The 23,756-nt window shown below is 50.8% G+C and overlaps 1 protein-coding gene across 1 annotated transcript in view; it reads left to right on the top strand.

The window, feature by feature from the left end:
* PRTFDC1 (phosphoribosyl transferase domain containing 1) overlaps positions 1-23,288 on the top strand; it is a 42,112-nt gene extending 18,824 nt beyond the window's left edge. The window contains exons 7-10 of the mRNA XM_066585422.1: positions 13,252-13,334; positions 14,938-14,981; positions 18,577-18,653; positions 23,147-23,288. Coding sequence (XP_066441519.1) covers positions 13,252-13,334; positions 14,938-14,981; positions 18,577-18,653; positions 23,147-23,194 — 252 coding nt within the window. The 3' untranslated portion in view covers positions 23,195-23,288. The remainder of the gene's footprint in view (positions 1-13,251; positions 13,335-14,937; positions 14,982-18,576; positions 18,654-23,146) is intronic.
* Positions 23,289-23,756: the final 468 nt, after the last annotated feature.

Raw genomic sequence — 23,756 nt, 5'->3', positions numbered from 1 at the left:
GCCGTTATACAATGGCGCTATCTGCTGGCTAAAGCCAGTACTGCATGAGGTGACACGTTTAATAGGCTCCGACAGCAGAGAGGCTGGCAATATACAGTAAGAGAACCCCGTCTTCTAATATCGGAGCTGTACAGCCTTAAATCGTAAGGTCTTCAGACGTCAGACAGTGGATTGGAAAGGGTTAGTGTCCCCCATAGTGTCTTCAATAGTACTAGTGTTCCTGGCTGGGTCTCTGGCCAGGCGGCAACCCAACAGGCATTCTACTCATTAAGTCCGCAGTTCTGGTCCAGCCGCATGCGCCGCTGCTAAGTCTATGACCCTGCGTACGGGCGGAAGTCTGCATGCAAGAACGCAGACGCAAGACAAAGAGTTTAGGGGTCACAGACTCAGCAGCGGTAAAGGGCCCGCACTGATCCCCTAGTTATAGCCTTGGGGATGACTTCATTTGGTAGGAGGGCCCCTTTAAGGCAGCCAATGCCCATGTTATAAATCAGGTTGATCGTATAGGAATATGTGTTTGCCTTTCCCTCTCGCTGAGGCTTTCATCATATTTGATGGCTTCTAGAGCTCCTCACACTCGGCATAAACGGCACATTAGGCCAGTTTGCACTTCAGAAGGATTTCTCTGATCGTTTGCTCCGCTGGTATTTATTGTACTGTGTGATAATTGGATGTGACGGGACGACACTGAGCTCCGCTCTCCGCCATGTGAAGTCCTTCCATTACTGTGTTACATAATGATGATGAACTTCTGTCGCCTGTAGAGCTCCTTATAATACGTGTTAAATAGCGGAGGCGCCTGGACTATCTGATCTCCGTGCCTTCTGAAAGCTGCTCTGCTCTATGGAAGGAAATTCTCGCAAGTTACTCAGCCTTTGTTTGTCACCGAAAATGCAATTTTACCATTTCTACACCATTTTTGCAGCATTTTGAGGTGTATGTTAATCACATATAAAGGGGTTGTTCATTTGCAAACCATTAATAATCTATCCTTAGGATAGACCAAGAGTAGATTGGTGGGGGACTGCAGCCCAGGACCCTTACTTGATAAGCTGTTCTGTGCTTGTGCACTGAGCTAATTTCTGCAGGAAGCAGACAGCTCTGCTTTCACTGTAGTGACCAGGCTTGGTATTGCAGGCCAAGTTCCCATTGAAGTGAATGGGTGTAATACCAAGCCTGGCCACCATAGGTTGAATGGAGCTGTTTGCTTCTTGCAGACATCAGTCCAATGCATGAGTGTATTGGCCCAACAAACAAGGGTCCCGGGCAGCGGACTGCCACCAATCGAATATTGATGGCCTACCCTAAGAATAGGCCATTAATAGTTTACTACTCAACAATCCCTTTAAGAGCATATAGTAAAAGCCACATGCAGGTTTTTGATGCACTTTTCAATGTGCTTTACCTGTAGAAACCTCTCGTCTGAAAACCGCACTGCAAAACCATACACCGCAAAATGCTGCAAAAACAAGGTAAAACGACGCTAGAATCAGCGCGTGGAAACACGTCAGAATTGGCAAATTAAGTGAAAATGACAATATTTCTGAGTGTCCCCATTGTAGCCTGCACTCTCCGGGCACGGACAGGTACAGTAATGGTGGAGACAAAGGGGGCAGCTGCCCAGAAACCGCAGCTACCTGGACTCAGTCGGATGGCAGTGAAGGGTCACAGATATCCGGTTTTGGAAAAGCTGTAAATATGATAAAACAATAAGGAACCGCCACCCCTCTGGGGATCCAGCGTTGCAGCATCTGCGGTCCCCCGCTGGGATCTATTTACAGGTGGCTTCCGGTGACGTTTTGTACTGCTGATGATCGCTGCAGCCAATTACTGTCCATGGTGGTCATGTGCCATAGCCCTGACATCTTGGCCCCATTACCAGTAGGTCCGGGGGGGTTAAGCTCCCTCCCCTCTCAAGGAATAAGACACTGAGGGTCAAAGGACTGACGTCTTACCTCTGTTGTCGAAGTGGGAGCAAAGGATTTCTGCTGTGGGAAGATCCTGTAGGCCAGTGGTGGGAAAACGCCAAATCCCTGGTCACACTGGTTGAGTTTGGCTCTAAATACAGTACCAGAACCTAGCTCATAACATGAATACAGCACTAGAACCCAGCTCATAACATGAATACAACACCAGAACCTAGCTCATAACATGAATACAGCACTAGAACCCAGCTCATAACATGAATACAACACCAGACCCTAGCTCATAACATGAATACAGCACCAGACCCTAGCTCATAACATGAATACAGCACCAGAACCTAGCTCATAACATGAATACAGCACCAGAACCTAGCTCATAACATGAATACAGCACCAGAACCTAGCTCATAACATGAATACAGCACCAGAACCTAGCTCATAACATGAATACAACACCAGAACCTAGCTCATAACATGAATACAGCACCAGAACCTAGCTCATAACATGAATACAGCACCAGAACCTAGCTTATAACATAAATACAGCACCAGAACCTAGCTCATAACATAAATACAGCACCAGAACCTAGCTCATAACATAAATACAGCACCAAAACTCCTCCCCCTCCCAAAAAAAAGAAAAAAATATATATATATTTTAACGCAGCAGGCCTAAATGCAGCAGTTCAGCTTTAGTAGACCTAAAAATAATAGTTACCATATATTGTACTCCTAGACCAGCTCTACATGGTGAAAGTGATTGCAGCTCAGTTATTTCCAGTGATTACAGGTGATGTCTTTGTATTTGTTTTCCTCTTTAGTGGCCTTGACCACCATTGAGCGTACTACCAGCCATGACTCCCCTCTGCACACTCTCCTTAACCAACTGCTGCAATCTCTAATCAACCTTTCATCGGTGCCCCATAGTAACAATGTGCCCACTGTGGCCCTACTTAGTAATAGGACCCTCCAGGTAATCTCACGTAGTAAAAGACTACCTTGCGGCCCCAAATAGTAATAACGACCCCCTCCGTAGCCCCACTTAGTAGTAGAATTCCCCTGGGTACCCCCTCTTGTGGCACAGAGTGCTAAGGCAGCAGCATAGCGGTTCTAAGCTCTCATTCATGGCCTGAAGGTTGCAAGTTCCATCCCCACCTGGTTCAGGTAAGCAGCTCAAGGCTGACTCAGCCTTCCATCCTTCCAAGGTCAGTGAAATGAGCACCAAACATGCTGTCGGGTAATAAATAAATAACCTGAAGGCGCTGCGGAATAAGTTGGTGCTATACAAATAACAAGATTAATTTTTTTATTTAATAGCAACCCCTTTGTAGCCCCAAATAACAATATTGACCCCCATGGCGCCTCCACCTAGTAATAGCACCCACTCTGCACCCCCAAATAGTAATAGTGACCTACCTCTGCAGCCCCACTTAGTAGTAGCATCCCTTTGTACCCCCGATTAGTAATAGGACCCTCTAGGAACTCTCATACATGTTTAGAGCTGCCTGACCCGGCTCCTAAAACTCCACCTGCTGGAAAGGGTTAAATCCTTCCCACACTCACTCATTGGCTGCAGTCGGAGTCCCCTTGTGATCTCCGCATGGCACATAGTAGCTTATTCCCTCTTCCCCCGCCCGGCTCCAGAACTCAGTGAACTCTGGGCAACACAACCCAGTGGAGGTGAGCAATGAAGAAGGGCAATGCGGAAATGGCAAGGGGACTCCGACTGCAGCCAGTGAGTGAGTGTGTTCAAGAATTTAACCCTTCCCAGCAGGTGGCGTTTTAGGAGTAGGGGCAGGCAGCCTTGGATAAAAAAGAGGGTGGCTGGTGGTACCCCACTCATCTAGGCGGAGTGATGTGCCCTGTGCCGTCGCACACCCCAGATGTTGGCACTGCCAGGAATCCACACTGGTTCCACATAATGGTTGGCCATGAAAGGTCTTCATTTAACAGCAACAATACGAGGCTTCAGGTTCTCGGTCTTAGTTTGCTTCAAGAGCTGGATGTAAGTTGCGTAGGGACGCCTGCAGTAGGGAGGCACAAGGAATTTAGGGACGCCTGCAGTAGGGAGGCACAAGGAATTTAGGGACGCCTGCAGTAGGGAGCCTCAAGGAATTTAGGGACGCCTGCAGTAGGGAGGCACAAGGAATTTAGGGACGCCTGCAGTAGGGAGGCACAAGGAATTTAGGGACGCCTGCAGTAGGGAGGCACAAGGAATTTAGGGACGCCTGCAGTAGGGAGGCACAAGGAATTTAGGGACGCCTGCAGTAGGGAGGCTCAAGGAATTTAGGGACGCCTGCAGTAGGGAGGCACAAGGAATTTAGGGACGCCTGCAGTAGGGAGCCTCAAGGAATTTAGGGACGCCTGCAGTAGGGAGGCACAAGGAATTTAGGGACGCCTGCAGTAGGGAGGCACAAGGAATTTAGGGACGCCTGCAGTAGGGAGGCACAAGGAATTTAGGGACGCCTGCAGTAGGGAGGCACAAGGAATTTAGGGACGCCTGCAGTAGGGAGGCACAAGGAATTTAGGGACGCCTGCAGTAGGGAGGCACAAGGAATTTAGGGACGCCTGCAGTAGGGAGGCACAAGGAATTTAGGGACGCCTGCAGTAGGCAGGCACAAGGAATTTAGGGACGCCTGCAGTAGGGAGGCACAAGGAATTTAGGGACGCCTGCAGTAGGGAGGCACAAGGAATTTAGGGACGCCTGCAGTAGGGAGGCACAAGGAATTTAGGGACGCCTGCAGTAGGGAGGCACAAGGAATTTAGGGACGCCTGCGGTACGGGAGGCTCAAGGAATTTAGGGACGCCTGCGGTACGGGAGGCTCAAGGAATTTAGGGACGCCTGTGGTACGGGAGGCACAAGGAATTTAGGGACGCCTGCAGTAGGGAGGCACAAGGAATTTAGGGACGCCTGCGGTACGGGAGGCTCAAGGAATTTAGGGACGCCTGCGGTACGGGAGGCTCAAGGAATTTAGGGACGCCTGCAGTAGGGAGGCACAAGGAATTTAGGGACGCCTGCGGTAGGGAGGCACAAGGAATTTAGGGACGCCTGCAGTAGGGAGGCTCAAGGAATTTAGGGACGCCTGCAGTAGGGAGGCTCAAGGAATTTAGGGACGCCTGCAGTAGGGAGGCACAAGGAATTTAGGGACGCCTGCAGTAGGGAGGCTCAAGGAATTTAGGGACGCCTGCAGTAGGGAGGCACAAGGAATTTAGGGACGCCTGCGGTACGGGAGGCACAAGGAATTTAGGGACGCCTGCGGTACGGGAGGCTCAAGGAATTTAGGGACGCCTGCGGTACGGGAGGCTCAAGGAATTTAGGAACGCCTGCGGTACGGGAGGCTCAAGGAATTTAGGGACGCCTGTGGTACGGGAGGCACAAGGAATTTAGGGACACCTGCAGTAGGGAGGCTCAAGGAATTTAGGGACGCCTGTGGTACGGGAGGCACAAGGAATTTAGGGACGCCTGCAGTAGGGAGGCACAAGGAATTTAGGGACGCCTGCAGTAGGGAGGCACAAGGAATTTAGGGACGCCTGCAGTAGGGAGGCACAAGGAATTTAGGGACGCCTGCAGTAGGGAGGCTCAAGGAATTTAGGGACGCCTGCAGTAGGGAGGCTCAAGGAATTTAGGGACGCCTGCGGTACGGGAGGCTCAAGGAATTTAGGGACGCCTGCAGTAGGGAGGCACAAGGAATTTAGGGACGCCTGCAGTACGGGAGGCACAAGGAATTTAGGGGCGCCTGCAGTAGGGAGGCTCAAGGAATTTAGGGACGCCTGCGGTACGGGAGGCACAAGGAATTTAGGGACACCTGTGGTACGGGAGGCACAAGGAATTTAGGGACGCCTGCAGTAGGGAGGCACAAGGAATTTAGGGACGCCTGCAGTAGGGAGGCTCAAGGAATTTAGGGACGCCTGCCGTACGGGAGGCTCAAGGAATTTAGGGACGCCTGTGGTACGGGAGGCTCAAGGAATTTAGGGACGCCTGCAGTAGGGAGGCACAAGGAATTTAGGGACGCCTGCAGTACGGGAGGCACAAGGAATTTAGGGACGCCTGCAGTAGGGAGGCACAAGGAATTTAGGGACGCCTGCAGTAGGGAGGCTCAAGGAATTTAGGGACGCCTGCGGTACGGGAGGCACAAGGAATTTAGGGACACCTGTGGTACGGGAGGCACAAGGAATTTAGGGACGCCTGCAGTAGGGAGGCTCAAGGAATTTAGGGACGCCTGCAGTAGGGAGGCACAAGGAATTTAGGGACGCCTGCAGTACGGGAGGCACAAGGAATTTAGGGACGCCTGCAGTAGGGAGGCACAAGGAATTTAGGGACGCCTGCAGTAGGGAGGCTCAAGGAATTTAGGGACGCCTGCGGTACGGGAGGCACAAGGAATTTAGGGACACCTGTGGTACGGGAGGCACAAGGAATTTAGGGACGCCTGCAGTAGGGAGGCACAAGGAATTTAGGGACGCCTGCAGTAGGGAGGCTCAAGGAATTTAGGGACGCCTGCGGTACGGGAGGCTCAAGGAATTTAGGGACGCCTGTGGTACGGGAGGCACAAGGAATTTAGGGACGCCTGCAGTAGGGAGGCTCAAGGAATTTAGGGACGCCTGCAGTAGGGAGGCACAAGGAATTTAGGGACGCCTGCAGTAGGGAGGCACAAGGAATTTAGGGACGCCTGCAGTAGGGAGGCTCAAGGAATTTAGGGACGCCTGCAGTAGGGAGGCACAAGGAATTTAGGGACACCTGTGGTACGGGAGGCACAAGGAATTTAGGGACGCCTGCAGTAGGGAGGCACAAGGAATTTAGGGACGCCTGCAGTAGGGAGGCACAAGGAATTTAGGGACGCCTGCAGTAGGGAGGCACAAGGAATTTAGGGACGCCTGCAGTAGGGAGGCACAAGGAATTTAGGGACGCCTGCAGTAGGGAGGCTCAAGGAATTTAGGGACGCCTGCAGTAGGGAGGCACAAGGAATTTAGGGACGCCTGCGGTACGGGAGGCACAAGGAATTTAGGGACGCCTGCAGTAGGGAGGCACAAGGAATTTAGGGACGCCTGCAGTAGGGAGGCACAAGGAATTTAGGGACGCCTGCAGTAGGGAGGCTCAAGGAATTTAGGGACGCCTGCAGTAGGGAGGCACAAGGAATTTAGGGACGCCTGCAGTACGGGAGGCACAAGGAATTTAGGGACGCCTGCAGTAGGGAGGCACAAGGAATTTAGGGACGCCTGCAGTAGGGAGGCTCAAGGAATTTAGGGACGCCTGCGGTACGGGAGGCACAAGGAATTTAGGGACACCTGTGGTACGGGAGGCACAAGGAATTTAGGGACGCCTGCAGTAGGGAGGCACAAGGAATTTAGGGACGCCTGCAGTAGGGAGGCTCAAGGAATTTAGGGACGCCTGCGGTACGGGAGGCTCAAGGAATTTAGGGACGCCTGTGGTACGGGAGGCACAAGGAATTTAGGGACGCCTGCAGTAGGGAGGCTCAAGGAATTTAGGGACGCCTGCAGTAGGGAGGCACAAGGAATTTAGGGACGCCTGCAGTAGGGAGGCACAAGGAATTTAGGGACGCCTGCAGTAGGGAGGCTCAAGGAATTTAGGGACGCCTGCAGTAGGGAGGCACAAGGAATTTAGGGACACCTGTGGTACGGGAGGCACAAGGAATTTAGGGACGCCTGCAGTAGGGAGGCACAAGGAATTTAGGGACGCCTGCAGTAGGGAGGCACAAGGAATTTAGGGACGCCTGCAGTAGGGAGGCTCAAGGAATTTAGGGACGCCTGCAGTAGGGAGGCACAAGGAATTTAGGGACGCCTGCGGTACGGGAGGCACAAGGAATTTAGGGACGCCTGCAGTAGGGAGGCACAAGGAATTTAGGGACGCCTGCAGTAGGGAGGCACAAGGAATTTAGGGACGCCTGCAGTAGGGAGGCTCAAGGAATTTAGGGACGCCTGCGGTACGGGAGGCACAAGGAATTTAGGGACACCTGTGGTACGGGAGGCACAAGGAATTTAGGGACGCCTGCAGTAGGGAGGCACAAGGAATTTAGGGACGCCTGCAGTAGGGAGGCACAAGGAATTTAGGGACGCCTGCAGTAGGGAGGCACAAGGAATTTAGGGACGCCTGCAGTAGGGAGGCTCAAGGAATTTAGGGACGCCTGCAGTAGGGAGGCACAAGGAATTTAGGGACGCCTGCGGTACGGGAGGCACAAGGAATTTAGGGACGCCTGCAGTAGGGAGGCACAAGGAATTTAGGGACGCCTGCAGTAGGGAGGCACAAGGAATTTAGGGACGCCTGCAGTAGGGAGGCTCAAGGAATTTAGGGACGCCTGCGGTACGGGAGGCACAAGGAATTTAGGGACACCTGTGGTACGGGAGGCACAAGGAATTTAGGGACGCCTGCAGTAGGGAGGCACAAGGAATTTAGGGACGCCTGCAGTAGGGAGGCACAAGGAATTTAGGGACGCCTGCAGTAGGGAGGCTCAAGGAATTTAGGGACGCCTGCAGTAGGGAGGCACAAGGAATTTAGGGACGCCTGCAGTAGGGAGGCTCAAGGAATTTAGGGACGCCTGCAGTAGGGAGGCACAAGGAATTTAGGGACGCCTGCGGTACGGGAGGCACAAGGAATTTAGGGACGCCTGCGGTACGGGAGGCTCAAGGAATTTAGGGACGCCTGCGGTACGGGAGGCTCAAGGAATTTAGGAACGCCTGCGGTACGGGAGGCACAAGGAATTTAGGGACACCTGCAGTAGGGAGGCTCAAGGAATTTAGGGACGCCTGTGGTACGGGAGGCACAAGGAATTTAGGGACGCCTGCAGTAGGGAGGCACAAGGAATTTAGGGACGCCTGCAGTAGGGAGGCACAAGGAATTTAGGGACGCCTGCAGTAGGGAGGCACAAGGAATTTAGGGACGCCTGCAGTAGGGAGGCTCAAGGAATTTAGGGACGCCTGCAGTAGGGAGGCTCAAGGAATTTAGGGACGCCTGCGGTACGGGAGGCTCAAGGAATTTAGGGACGCCTGCAGTAGGGAGGCACAAGGAATTTAGGGACGCCTGCAGTACGGGAGGCACAAGGAATTTAGGGACGCCTGCAGTAGGGAGGCACAAGGAATTTAGGGACGCCTGCAGTAGGGAGGCTCAAGGAATTTAGGGACGCCTGCGGTACGGGAGGCACAAGGAATTTAGGGACGCCTGTGGTACGGGAGGCACAAGGAATTTAGGGACGCCTGCAGTAGGGAGGCACAAGGAATTTAGGGACGCCTGCAGTAGGGAGGCTCAAGGAATTTAGGGACGCCTGCGGTACGGGAGGCTCAAGGAATTTAGGGACGCCTGTGGTACGGGAGGCTCAAGGAATTTAGGGACGCCTGCAGTAGGGAGGCACAAGGAATTTAGGGACGCCTGCAGTAGGGAGGCACAAGGAATTTAGGGACGCCTGCAGTAGGGAGGCTCAAGGAATTTAGGGACGCCTGCGGTACGGGAGGCACAAGGAATTTAGGGACACCTGTGGTACGGGAGGCACAAGGAATTTAGGGACGCCTGCAGTAGGGAGGCTCAAGGAATTTAGGGACGCCTGCAGTAGGGAGGCACAAGGAATTTAGGGACGCCTGCAGTACGGGAGGCACAAGGAATTTAGGGACGCCTGCAGTAGGGAGGCACAAGGAATTTAGGGATGCCTGCAGTAGGGAGGCTCAAGGAATTTAGGGACGCCTGCGGTACGGGAGGCACAAGGAATTTAGGGACACCTGTGGTACGGGAGGCACAAGGAATTTAGGGACGCCTGCAGTAGGGAGGCACAAGGAATTTAGGGACGCCTGCAGTAGGGAGGCTCAAGGAATTTAGGGACGCCTGCGGTACGGGAGGCTCAAGGAATTTAGGGACGCCTGCGGTACGGGAGGCTCAAGGAATTTAGGAACGCCTGCGGTACGGGGGCTCAAGGAATTTAGGGACGCCTGTGGTACGGGAGGCACAAGGAATTTAGGGACACCTGCAGTAGGGAGGCTCAAGGAATTTAGGGACGCCTGTGGTACGGGAGGCACAAGGAATTTAGGGACGCCTGCAGTAGGGAGGCACAAGGAATTTAGGGACGCCTGCAGTAGGGAGGCACAAGGAATTTAGGGACGCCTGCAGTAGGGAGGCACAAGGAATTTAGGGACGCCTGCAGTAGGGAGGCTCAAGGAATTTAGGGACGCCTGCAGTAGGGAGGCTCAAGGAATTTAGGGACGCCTGCGGTACGGGAGGCTCAAGGAATTTAGGGACGCCTGCAGTAGGGAGGCACAAGGAATTTAGGGACGCCTGCAGTACGGGAGGCACAAGGAATTTAGGGACGCCTGCAGTAGGGAGGCACAAGGAATTTAGGGACGCCTGCAGTAGGGAGGCTCAAGGAATTTAGGGACGCCTGCGGTACGGGAGGCACAAGGAATTTAGGGACACCTGTGGTACGGGAGGCACAAGGAATTTAGGGACGCCTGCAGTAGGGAGGCTCAAGGAATTTAGGGACGCCTGCAGTAGGGAGGCACAAGGAATTTAGGGACGCCTGCAGTAGGGAGGCTCAAGGAATTTAGGGACGCCTGCGGTACGGGAGGCTCAAGGAATTTAGGGACGCCTGTGGTACGGGAGGCTCAAGGAATTTAGGGACGCCTGCAGTAGGGAGGCACAAGGAATTTAGGGACGCCTGCAGTACGGGAGGCACAAGGAATTTAGGGACGCCTGCAGTAGGGAGGCACAAGGAATTTAGGGACGCCTGCAGTAGGGAGGCTCAAGGAATTTAGGGACGCCTGCGGTACGGGAGGCACAAGGAATTTAGGGACACCTGTGGTACGGGAGGCACAAGGAATTTAGGGACGCCTGCAGTAGGGAGGCTCAAGGAATTTAGGGACGCCTGCAGTAGGGAGGCACAAGGAATTTAGGGACGCCTGCAGTACGGGAGGCACAAGGAATTTAGGGACGCCTGCAGTAGGGAGGCACAAGGAATTTAGGGACGCCTGCAGTAGGGAGGCTCAAGGAATTTAGGGACGCCTGCGGTACGGGAGGCACAAGGAATTTAGGGACACCTGTGGTACGGGAGGCACAAGGAATTTAGGGACGCCTGCAGTAGGGAGGCACAAGGAATTTAGGGACGCCTGCAGTAGGGAGGCTCAAGGAATTTAGGGACGCCTGCGGTACGGGAGGCTCAAGGAATTTAGGGACGCCTGTGGTACGGGAGGCACAAGGAATTTAGGGACGCCTGCAGTAGGGAGGCTCAAGGAATTTAGGGACGCCTGCAGTAGGGAGGCACAAGGAATTTAGGGACGCCTGCAGTAGGGAGGCACAAGGAATTTAGGGACGCCTGCAGTAGGGAGGCTCAAGGAATTTAGGGACGCCTGCAGTAGGGAGGCACAAGGAATTTAGGGACACCTGTGGTACGAGAGGCACAAGGAATTTAGGGACGCCTGCAGTAGGGAGGCACAAGGAATTTAGGGACGCCTGCAGTAGGGAGGCACAAGGAATTTAGGGACGCCTGCAGTAGGGAGGCTCAAGGAATTTAGGGACGCCTGCAGTAGGGAGGCACAAGGAATTTAGGGACGCCTGCGGTACGGGAGGCACAAGGAATTTAGGGACGCCTGCAGTAGGGAGGCACAAGGAATTTAGGGACGCCTGCAGTAGGGAGGCACAAGGAATTTAGGGACGCCTGCAGTAGGGAGGCACAAGGAATTTAGGGACGCCTGCAGTAGGGAGGCACAAGGAATTTAGGGACGCCTGCAGTAGGGAGGCTCAAGGAATTTAGGGACGCCTGCAGTAGGGAGGCACAAGGAATTTAGGGACGCCTGCGGTACGGGAGGCACAAGGAATTTAGGGAAGCCTGCAGTAGGGAGGCACAAGGAATTTAGGGACGCCTGCAGTAGGGAGGCACAAGGAATTTAGGGACGCCTGCAGTAGGGAGGCTCAAGGAATTTAGGGACGCCTGCGGTACGGGAGGCACAAGGAATTTAGGGACACCTGTGGTACGGGAGGCACAAGGAATTTAGGGACGCCTGCAGTAGGGAGGCACAAGGAATTTAGGGACGCCTGCAGTAGGGAGGCACAAGGAATTTAGGGACGCCTGCAGTAGGGAGGCACAAGGAATTTAGGGACGCCTGCAGTAGGGAGGCTCAAGGAATTTAGGGACGCCTGCGGTACGGGAGGCTCAAGGAATTTAGGGACACCTGTGGTACGGGAGGCACAAGGAATTTAGGGACGCCTGCAGTACGGGAGGCACAAGGAATTTAGGGACGCCTGCAGTAGGGAGGCTCAAGGAATTTAGGGACGCCTGCGGTACGGGAGGCTCAAGGAATTTAGGGACACCTGTGGTACGGGAGGCACAAGGAATTTAGGGACGCCTGTGGTACGGGAGGCACAAGGAATTTAGGGACGCCTGCGGTACGGGAGGCTCAAGGAATTTAGGGACGCCTGCAGTAGGGAGGCACAAGGAATTTAGGGACGCCTGCAGTAGGGAGGCACAAGGAATTTAGGGACGCCTGCAGTAGGGAGGCACAAGGAATTTAGGGACGCCTGCAGTAGGGAGCCTCAAGGAATTTAGGGACGCCTGCAGTAGGGAGGCTCAAGGAATTTAGGGACGCCTGTGGTATGGGAGGCTCAAGGAATTTAGGGACGCCTGCGGTACGGGAGGCACAAGGAATTTAGGGACGCCTGCAGTAGGGAGGCTCAAGGAATTTAGGGACGCCTGCAGTACGGGAGGCTCAAGGAATTTAGGGACGCCTGCAGTACGGGAGGCTCAAGGAATTTAGGGACGCCTGCGGTACGGGAGGCACAAGGAATTTAGCAAAGCCAAGAAGCCCAAAGCTCATGACCCCTCCTACAAGGCAGAACACGCCACACCCAGAACAAAACACTGCTTGGATAGAGTTCCAACAACCAATTGTGCCACTCCTATATGGCGCCTTCCCATTTCATTCCTCCTCATCTTAAAGGCACGGTTCGCACATAAACTTACATCTCAAGGGGAAAACCATGTGCAGGGGAAAAAAGTGACGCGTTACTTCTTGATGCAAATTATGTGTAGAATCCAATATTCACATACAGATTTGTCTCATTGAGAAAAGCTAAATCCACGTGAGGATCGGCCATAACTGCAAATACAAATCCGCACTAGAAGACTCTACGCACCGATTCCCCATGTAAACATAAGGAAGAATTGTTTTATTACACTTACAGAATTAGTTTTTTTTACCCCAAAACCGGAGAATCTCTTTAACGACGTACATCCTGTTCTGATTATGGCTCACTTGTCCTTGACTGTGGTCACTGCAGCCTTGGCGTTAGCGCCATTCACGTATCTCTATATTTACCAAAGGCCTTTATCATTTGCAGGATGTAATAGGAACTGGCAGGACAATGGAAGCTCTCCTCAGTCACCTGGAGAAGTACAATCCCAAGATGGTGAAGGTGGCGAGGTGGGTGACTGCACTGACAGACTGTTACTGATTACAGTACATTCATTCAAGCAATGATGCTTCACTTGTTACATTAACCCTTTCCAATCCACTGTCTGACGTCTAAAGACACACTGATTGAAGGCTGTGCAGCTCAAATGTCGAAAGACGTCCGGCAGGACATTCTTACTGTAGATTACTGGCCGCTCTGTTGTCAGGAGCCTCTCCAGCATGTCCCATACCGCAATACTGGCTCTAGCCAGCAGATGGCGCCATTGTATAATGGCAGAAAGAGAAAGCCCCCTAGGAAGCCCTGAATCTAAAATTGGATTGCACAGGGTCAATCGCTTACAGGATGGAGATCTCCTTGCTAAAAATCATGTTTCAGTTGCCATCACCTCCGCTGGGCTGGATGTGCTGCTGGCAAAAGTTTTAGAACACCTCACGTTTTCCAGTTATTGATTTGTAACAATACTTTTTATTGAAATGCCAAGTTTCCCATCACATGGCAGCGTGCAGTAACATACAGTCAGCTGAGATACCTGCACATATGTCTTCTTCTTAAAAACTTGTAACAACAACCTGGGAGGGGGAGAGGCTTCGGAGGGGGAGTTTGGGTTTTCCAGTTAGTTTTGATATATGAACAGTTCAAACTCAGCAAATAACGTAAAATGGTTGAAGAGTAAGTTAGCAACATAAACACCTTACATCAGTTACCTGTAGGAGATCTCTGAGCTTCTTCCTTCTGCTTCATCCAGTTTATGTCGCAATCGGTAACTGCCGGAAATGAAGCGATTTAAGCAGCTGTTGGGTGATTGCTCCTTATATCAGTAGAGGTTCCAGGATTCTGTATTACTAATCCTGGTAAGTTAAAGTGGGGGAAGCGAACAATTAACCCCATCAAGGAGAAACGGAAAGGGAAGCACATATACATTAGGACCACCATAACAATGTAAAAGCTGATTATAATCAGGACTATTAACAACTGTCCCTGGGGATAGAGAACAGTGAGGACAACGGTCCCTGTGGCTATAGAGCAGTGAGGACAACGGTCCCTGTGGCTAGAGAGCAGTGAGGACAACGGTCCCTGTGGCTAGAGAGCAGTGAAGGCGAGGGTCCCTGTGGCTAGAGAGCAGTGAGGGCGACAGTCCCTGTGGCTAGAGAGCAGTGAGGGCAACGGTCCCTGTGGCTAGAGAGCAGTGAGGGCGACAGTCCCTGTGGCTAGAGAGCAGTGAGGGCAACGGTCCCTGTGGCTAGAGAGCAGTGAGGGCGACGGTCCCTGTGGCTAGAGAGCAGTGAGGGCGACGGTCCCTGTGGCTAGAGAGCAGTGAGGGCGACGGTCCCTGTGGCTAGAGAGCAGTGAGGGCGACGGTCCCTGTGGCTAGAGAGCAGTGAGGGCGACGGTCCCTGTGGCTAGAGAGCAGTGAGGGCGACGGTCCCTGTGGCTAGAGAGCAGTGAGGGCGACGGTCCCTGTGGCTAGAGAGCGGCGAGGACAACGGTCCCTGTGGCTAGAGAGCAGTTAAAATCTGTTTTGCATGTTCATACATGTTTCATATTAAAGGGTGTGGTTGATGTTGTACATATCTCCATTTCCAAAATGATTCTTTTTTTCCCCTCTTGCAGCTTGTTGGTGAAACGATCGGCCGATAATAAGTACAGACCGGACTGTGAGACATCTTTATACTTCATTTCATTGTACACCTTGTAGTGTTGTTGTTGTTTAGTGCGAAGGGTTATAAGCTAGATACTTCTCCTTGAAGTGGTTGTTATACGACTCGTACCTGGACTGCTACTTGTGAGATCCCCTCTTATCAATGTGGCTTATAGTGGGAGGATTCCCCAAATCGGATTGGTCATTAGCTGAGAACCAGGCCAGGCTCTGGAGGAGCACTACTGTCCATTACAGTTCATTAATATAGGCATTGACTTTAAGGAGTGCCACATAGTTGGCCATGTTCGTTCTTGAGGCGGCCATGAATTGGACTCTTAAGGCCCTTTTTAAATGTGATGATATCATCGGTCTGTGACCAGCCGACAAATAAGCAAATGCTGATCGCTTAACTGATACTAGCAAAATAATGCTTGATTGTCAGAAGCGCCGCTCCCTGCGCAAACATGGGATGTCCGACCAACAGCTACAATCCACATTGGGATGACTCAGGCTGTCCAGAATATCCACCGAATAAAAAGGGACACAAGTAGGAGACAGTGTAACACATTTAGATGGATGGGGTAAAGCGCTTTGCATCTGCGAGGAAATCGTACGTTGGCGAGCGCGATATCGGGGCGGGTTTCACAGCTTGATATGGCACTCGCCCGGTGATATCGGCTTGAGAGACCGGATCTGATATCATTTCCCAAAGGATTTTCCACAGCCGAGGCATCACTACGAGGAATCCCTTCCTCATTCACTGTTGAAGGGATTCCCCCAGCTGTGGTTCAAGGGATTTCCCCACCACAGCTGTCACAGCTGAGGCAGAGGATCACAGAGTTCACCCATTGCTTTCAATGGAGCCAGCTCTGCTGTCGCCGACTCTGCTGACCGAGACTAACCCTGCACCATCAGACAAACTCAGCACTGCTACATTTGTACAGCTGGTCGCTGTGCCTGAAAGACATTAAATTTTCTGCGTGTCTAACCTCCTTAAAGAGGATCTCCGCCATCTTTACATGTTGGATTTACTAAACAGTCCTCATTAAATAAGAAATCTAGCGCAACCTTATTTTTAGAATTTCACATTGTTCTGTTCCTCTGCTATTCCTCCTGGAAATGTATGAATAAATTGACAACTGGGTGTTACTAGTTGGGAGGTCATTATCCCTACACACTGATATGTACCACACAGTGCCGGGACACACCCCTTTCACAAGGCGAATAGTAATTTCCATTTGTCAATGTATTCATAAATATTCAGGAGGAGTAACAGAGGAACGGCATAATGCAGCGTACGAAGAAAAGATGCTTCATAATTATTATTTCATGGCAGATCGAAGTATTTACTAGAACAGACCTGATGAGAGGTGAGAGAGGAGGGCCCACTTTAACCCTTTAACGACAGCCCGTTATGCCTTTTTTACAGTGCTGCGTCAGAAGCCGGGCACAGGTCTCCCGTGCCAAGGAGAGTGAGTGTTCGAGTATTGGACGACAGTCCGGTACTTGCTCACGCAGCGGCGACCAAAGAAACAGCCGATCCCCACTGTTTAACCATTTACATACCATGATCAATGCGCCTTACAAAAACAGAATAGAAGGTGATCAAAAAGTTGTATGTATCAAAAAAATGGTACTACTAAAAAATAAAACTCATCCTGCGGAAAAAAAAAACAAACCCTCACACAGCACCGCTGCCAAAAAGGGAAATGTCGGAGGTCTTTCAATGCAGTGATAAAAAATATATATTTTTTTAAAGTGGGAAAAAGTTGCTTGCTACAAAGTGAAATGAATGTCCCCCTAGTGGTCAGATCAGGATGCGCACGATGATAATCCTGGTAATTGTTGCAACTCTGATTGGGGTGGCAACTCTAGCTCTGCTCCTCCGAGGTCCGGCAGACCGCTGTCTAATACGGCAGGTTTGGGTCGTCCTATGGTAGTTGCACCCCTGATAAGGTATTATCTCCACAGGGATACGTGTTGGGGAATGCGCCCCAAGTCCATTTTGTTCTGTAACGGATGAGTAGGAAGGACAGCCAGCCACAGACCGCTGCTAAAAGGATGGCATGGTGACATGAAGCTGCTCTTCTCTATTTCATCCCCTAGTTGGCGCCACTGGCTCTCTGATACAGAGGTTTTTTCTGCAGATTCTGTATGCTATGAACAACCTAATTGTGGAGAATTTGGCCTTATTGTGTGTTTCTGACTATAAGCCCCCCCCCCCCCTTCAAGCTTAAAGAGCCGCAGCCATTCTCTGGAATCCGATAGTCTGAACAATACGGTAATATTTCGGCAGCCCCAGGTGTACAGGGTGACGGCGTACTAGCCGAGGGGCGGACAGACTCGCCCCATCACACAGTTTGGCCTCAGGGCAGCGCTGTGTACTGCTGATAGCGGGATTACTCCTCGCTGCTGTGCGCTCAGCGCTTCATACGGGCTCAATGAGCAGCTTTTCTGAACACGGGGAGAAAATTACATTTTTTTCACGATCGCTGAACTTTACAGAATGTATTAAATTCTGCATCCTAATGAGGCTTTGAAGTGTAAATTAGGGAATGATATATGCAGAAACGTGTGGATGGGATGGCCAGCTATGATCATTTCATATTATATATATATACTCCGACCAGCCCCTTTATTAGACCCCCCGGCCTCTCATAATTGGCGCTTCCCTGGACATAAATCCTCCCCGTGACCCCAGAGTGCGGCAATAAATCACGTGACAAGTTTTCCGCAGATCAGTTTCAGTGTGAATCCACATTAGATGGAAGATCCAGCGATCGGAGCGACTTCCAACGAGGCCGGTCATCGGTGCTAGACTAGCCGGGGGCTCACTGCTGACCGTGGGGGTTTAATCATGTAACGTTGTGGGGAATGTACAGAGAATGGCGCGATCGAGGAAAACATCCACTGAAAGGATCAGAGAGGGATGTTAGGAATCCTTCTGACCAACAGTCAGAGCCTATCATGTCCAACAACACAACTCGCCATTCTCAGCTGGGATGGGCTATAACAGCAGACGCCCAGTTCCTGCGCCATTGTGTCTCAGGGACTAACCACGTGGCCTTATATTGCCTGACCGCAGGTCTCCTGAGCTGATCTCCAAGCAATATATCTGTGTGTGATGGTTGGAGTTTCGGTCAGGTGAGGACGCATTTCTGAATTCTGTAGTTCAGTGGAGGCCATATAAGACCATGCCGTTAGCCCCTAAGATAAAAAACCAGGCGAGACTCTAGCGGGCAAAAGAGCGCCAAACTTGTGTCACTGAGCAGCGGAAAAACATCTCCTGGTCAGATGGGTCCAGATCTCTGTTGCTGATGGGAGGTCAGAATTTTGGTGCAAGCAGCATGAATCGCTGACCCCTTCCTGTCAGCTGGTCAGAACATGTCAGCACCACCATCTACTCTGCAGCAACTACAAGAAGCTTCCTGTCCGCAGGGGCCGGTATTCCTGTAGAACAATTTAATCACCCAGTGGAATCTATGCCACAAGGAACTGCTGCAGCCCAGAGGAGTCCAATGCTCCACTAGGCTCAGTGCTGCCCCCTTCTGGTATGTACACAATCAGTTACACATCTGTCTACCATTTACAGAATTTATGTTTCATTATAGATATCGGATTTGAAATCCCCAATATATTTGTGGTGGGCTACGCTCTGGACTACAACGAGCATTTCCGAGACCTTCACGTAAGTAAACCTTGAACTTCATGCAGCTGCTGACACAATGGAATACTTGAGGTTTTCTGCAGAAGATATAATAATAAAACATTAGCGCTGACTTAATCAGTTTTTTTGTTAAAATTAAAGTCTCAAGCTAAAAAAAAAATTAATTAAAGAGTAAAGGGTCGTCTTTTTCCAGAAATGGCGCCACTCATGACTGCAGGCTCCATGTAGAATTACAGTTCACCTCCATTTAAGTAAATGGGGCTCTTGAAATAACAGACACAGCCATCCACTTCAGATAATGATCGATCATCCGTCATATGAGCGATCCGACCAGTAACAGGAGTTCCCAAGGCTTGAGTAAAGTGGCAAATGATCTACCAACTTCAGCCGATCGTGTCGCACTTGTGGCTTCGGCCGTCCACAGTTGAAATTTTCCAACTTGCTTAATTTAGTTTGTGACTTTCCCGAACGATTGGCCATGTTAAAGGGGTTTTGTGCCCGTTTTTCAACTGATGGCCTAATCACAGTAGTTGATGGATGGGGTCCACCGCTCAGGATCCCTTGTCTCTGGGCCTCCTCTTCATTCTTCTAGCATGTCCATGGCCCTTCTGTCACCCCTCAATGCACACTGTGCATCGGCAGTCAGACATTGCATGCTGGTTTTTGATCGACCAGCGTTCCCCATGTGAGCCAATCACAACAGCATTCAATGTCTTAGATTACCAATGCACCACCCCGGCACAGAGTGCATCCAATAGTCAGAGAATTGCTGCAGTCATGTCTGAAATATGTGAAGAGCCCCACGAACAAGTGGATCAGTGACAGAACAGGGGAAAAGCATAGCACAAGGTAACATAACCACTCCCCTTCCCCTCCAGATCTTGGACTCCGGAGCTGAAATCCCACAGCATTTCTTGCTTGGTTAATGGTCTGCATAAAGCTCACAGTCATGGTTTGTACTCTGAGTACTTTATACCAGGTTATGTAGCACATACTAACCCTCCTACTACATTATAGGGGCCAACCAGTCAAAGACAATAAAAGAATTTCACCAATAAGGTGTCAAAATATTGTACAGGTTTCCCAAGACAACAGGATTAGGTAGCAGTTAATAGGGGAGTGTTCTTAATGACAATAACCCTGGTGGTCTAGAGCAGTGGAGGGGATAATTGCAATAATACTAGTAATCTACAGCAAGTATGAGATAACCTTGGAGGTCTAGGACAAAGGAAAGGTTAACATAGCAATAACCCTGGTGGTTAAAGGTAGCAGAGGGGCTAATGGAAATAATCCTGGAGGTATAGGGCAGCAGAATTGCTAATGGCAGTAGCCCTGCTGGTCTAGGTCAGTGCAGGCCTAATAACAATAACAAAAGGTATTAACCCTAGTGGTTGAGAGTAACGCAGGGGCTAAGGACAATAACCCTGGTGGTCTACATCATCGTAGAGGCTAATGACAATAACCCTGGTGGTATAGGACAAAGGAAGGGCTAAAGGCAATAACCCTGGAGGTCAAGGGCAGCAGAGCGGCTAAGGGCAATAACCCTCGTGGTCTAGGGCAGAGGAGGTGCTAAGGGCAGTAAACCTGGAGGTCTAGGGCAGTGGAAGGGCAAATGTGAAATAACTCTGAAGGTATAGTGTAGTGGAATGGCTAATGTCAATAACCTTAGTGGTGTAGGTCAGTGAAGGGTCTAATAGCAATAACCCTGGGGGTATAGGACAGAGGAAGGGTGAACAGCAATAACCCTGGTCGTTGAGGGCAGCATAGAGGCTAATGACAATAACCCTGGTGGTCTAGGGCAGAGGAAGGGCTAAGGGAAGTAATTCTGTTGGTTTTAGAGCATGAAGGGATAACTAATAACAGCACTGGTGGTCTAGGGTAGTGAAGAAGCACATTGTACTTGTAGGGTGGTAGACCAGTTGATTGGAGTACAGAGGGCAGTAGAAGATGCTGATATGGGCTAATCATATGATTGGACAGAACTCCTTGTAATTCGGAGAAGTTTTGTGGATGTCCTAAATTTAGAGGTCCGTCTGGTGATAGATGGTGATTTTGCTCATTAAGACTGTGAGTGAAGACAGATTACCTTAAAGGGAACACAAGTGGGAGGATTAGGACTGTAAGAAGGTGATGTAGCAATCAGCAAGATGTGTTTAATTCCACTGTGTACAGAACACGTTTATTTCTGCATAAGCCAATTACTACATGTAATTGTGCCTATAAATACATCTGGCGACGGCGACATTTCTTCACTCCGGCTGCGCGGAGCGGATATTCCTGGATGCTCTGCCTCGTACTAGACAGAACAAGACAAATCATGGCCGACTTCTCTGTAACAGCTTGTGCCGCGCGTTTGTTACTCTTTGCCATATTTTGTGATTCTCTCGTCACACTTGTGCAAGTAATGAGTTACCAGAATAGAAAAAAAAACTAGCAAGGTGTCCGTTCAGACGCAGCGGAATTGGAGAAACTCTGCACCAAAATGCACACTGTTGGATTTTAAAGCGGATCATCAGCAGACGTCCCCCCCCCCCCCCCCCCCCGCCAATGAAAGGATGAAATCTGCTGCAGATCTGCATCAAAATCCGCACCAAACGCTGGGGATCCACACCAAAATATGTTCCCTGTGAACTCACTCTTAGGGCTTTTTCACACTGCTGTAGGTGTTTTTATGTGCGCCTGCCAACGCTGTGAAAACACTCAAACAGGCACACAAATCTAACGTTTGTGCGCCCGTTCAGGTAGCAACGTCCCGACTCATATACACCGAGGCCGGCTCACCTCCTCCCCTACAGCTGTTTGCAATGGGAGGGGAAGGTCAGGGGCGGAGCTAAGCTCCCACCCCCTCCCCGCAGTAAGCAAAGGGAGGAAGCAGAGTGGGGTGAAGCTTAGCTCTGCCTCCATCCCGCCCCCTCCCATTGCAAAAAGCCGGAGGGGAGGAGAGAAGGGGGAGGGAGTGTAGCCGTGACGCTGCTAAACTCCCTCCCACCTCCCTTCTCTGGCAGCTGTCATTGGCTCCTATAGGAGTCTATAGCAGCGGCCAACATATTTCGGGCAGAAAGATAGTTCCAGCGCTATCTTTGCTGCCCGGCATAAAAGCACCCGACACTATATTGGCCGGCCGGGCGCCTTTACGCCGCGGGAATACGCCTGTGTGAAATCTAATGCATCAGATGGTAGCGTATATCGTCCGGCTGTGAAAACGGCGGCCAATATTCGTTGTGTGAATCAGCCCTTAGGCTCATTTATTTACAAGAGCGATGTGTTTTCAGGACGGCCACGCTGCAGGCGAAAAATGCGTGAGCTGCCAAAGGCCACAACTGAGTTGTGTCCAAAATGTTGATGCTGATCTGCAGCGGATTTCACCATTTCAATTGCATTTAAATGGGACCGATAAAACCTGCTGCAGATCTGCAGCAAAATCTGCGATGTGTAAATGTATCCTAAGGCTCCTTCACACGGGCAAGAAGATCGCGTGAGATCTGTGCGTCGGAGGATGCAGAAATCTCACACAAATACGATCCTATTCGCGGCATGTTCTATCTTTCTGCGTGCTCTCCTGCAACATCATAAATGTACGCCGCGGGTTTAAAACGCCTGCAATCTAGCGGAAGCAGGTTGGGTGCTCAGTTGCCAGGCTGCTGAGGACCCAGAGGAGAAGACACAACAGTTTATAATGGCTTCCGCTTTCTCTCTTCAAGCCATCATAGCAGTCAATGAGCGCTATGTAGAGAATGCAGGAAGCAACAGTACCATTTCCACTACTGAAGCCTGCTAGCACCGACAACTCCCAATATGGCAGAGCTGCTGGGCTATAGCAGACCCAAGCTCAGCTCTGCCAGGGACTAATGTCACCATATGGGATGCTTTTCCCTGTAAGACACACCTCATCATTATAACTTTCTTGAGTCCACTCCCGAATGTTCGAGTCTAGATCTAACAGCCATTCAAATGCCCTCTAAAGTCTCTGTCCCCATTTACAGCAGCCCTGCTGGCTATTTTATCTCTAGTGATGGCAGATTTATCGAGGCTAGCCTCACTTACAAGTTGTTGCAGACGAGCTCTCTGAATTCCTCTCTCTCTGTACTTGACAATGTTACTCAGCTGTTTCCCATTCAGAGCTGAAGAGTTCTTCTCCGACTACAGCCTGGTGCGCAGATCAGCTTAAGGCCTCAATCACACGAGCGTGGTTTTAGCGCATTATAGGCGCATGAAAAGATTGTGGTTATACTGCACTAAAATCATAAAGGTGCTCACCGATCGGCTATATATCTTCCCGTGTAAACAGCGAGATGTGGGGCGGCTCGTGGGGACGAATGATGGTAAATATGATAGTTTGCTCCATAAGCCAATTCTCAGCTTGAGTAGAAGACAACTAAACGAGCGCTAATCAACAGACTTGTCAGTTGGCGCTCGTGACATTAGGCCCAGAATGCGGGCGGTGTAAGATGAATGCATCGCTGTGATCGTTACTATGTGCCGCCGTCTATAATTTTTTATTCTGTGTTTTGCAGCATTTATGTATCATCAGCGAAAAAGGCAAAGAAAAATACAAGGTGTGACGAGCGCCCGACTCCAACACTCCGCAGCGGGAGGAGAAGCGAAACACGAGCCCAAATGAACTGGAAAGCTGTGCTAATAAAGACATTTTCTATACCGCTGCGTGAACGCTTTTACTTCCAGTGGAGGGGATGAAGGAAGTGTCATTTTTATCAGGATTCATCGTTATTGAGGGCGCCGTCACATGATGTCCGGATGGTTAGCAGACTATATTGGGGCAGACATCGGGGGCCTAATGCTAGGATGGGGCATCAATATCCAATCGGAGCGCAATTTAACACGTTTTGGCGCCAAATAACACCATCGCTGTAATTCGCTATTAAGCGCTTGTTTTTGCAACATGAAAGATGGTATTTGGCACGAGAGAATGCACCGTAATTAGCAGGAGGGTGGCTGTCAGTGCAGGATAATTGGCAAGGGTGAAATGGAGGCTTTTTAGAGTGGGACAAGGGGCACCTTATAACTGCTGCGGCCAATCACCAGTCTTGTAAGATAGCAGGTGGGTGTTAGGAATGGCTCGGCGGTGAGCATGCAGAGCCAATAACGGTGCAGCAAACACAAACG

This window comes from Eleutherodactylus coqui, chromosome 12, assembly GCF_035609145.1.
Source record: "Eleutherodactylus coqui strain aEleCoq1 chromosome 12, aEleCoq1.hap1, whole genome shotgun sequence".
Taxonomy (NCBI): domain Eukaryota; kingdom Metazoa; phylum Chordata; class Amphibia; order Anura; family Eleutherodactylidae; genus Eleutherodactylus; species Eleutherodactylus coqui.
Note: the sequence above shows the minus strand (reverse complement) of the source record. Positions and strands in the feature narration are given on the sequence as shown.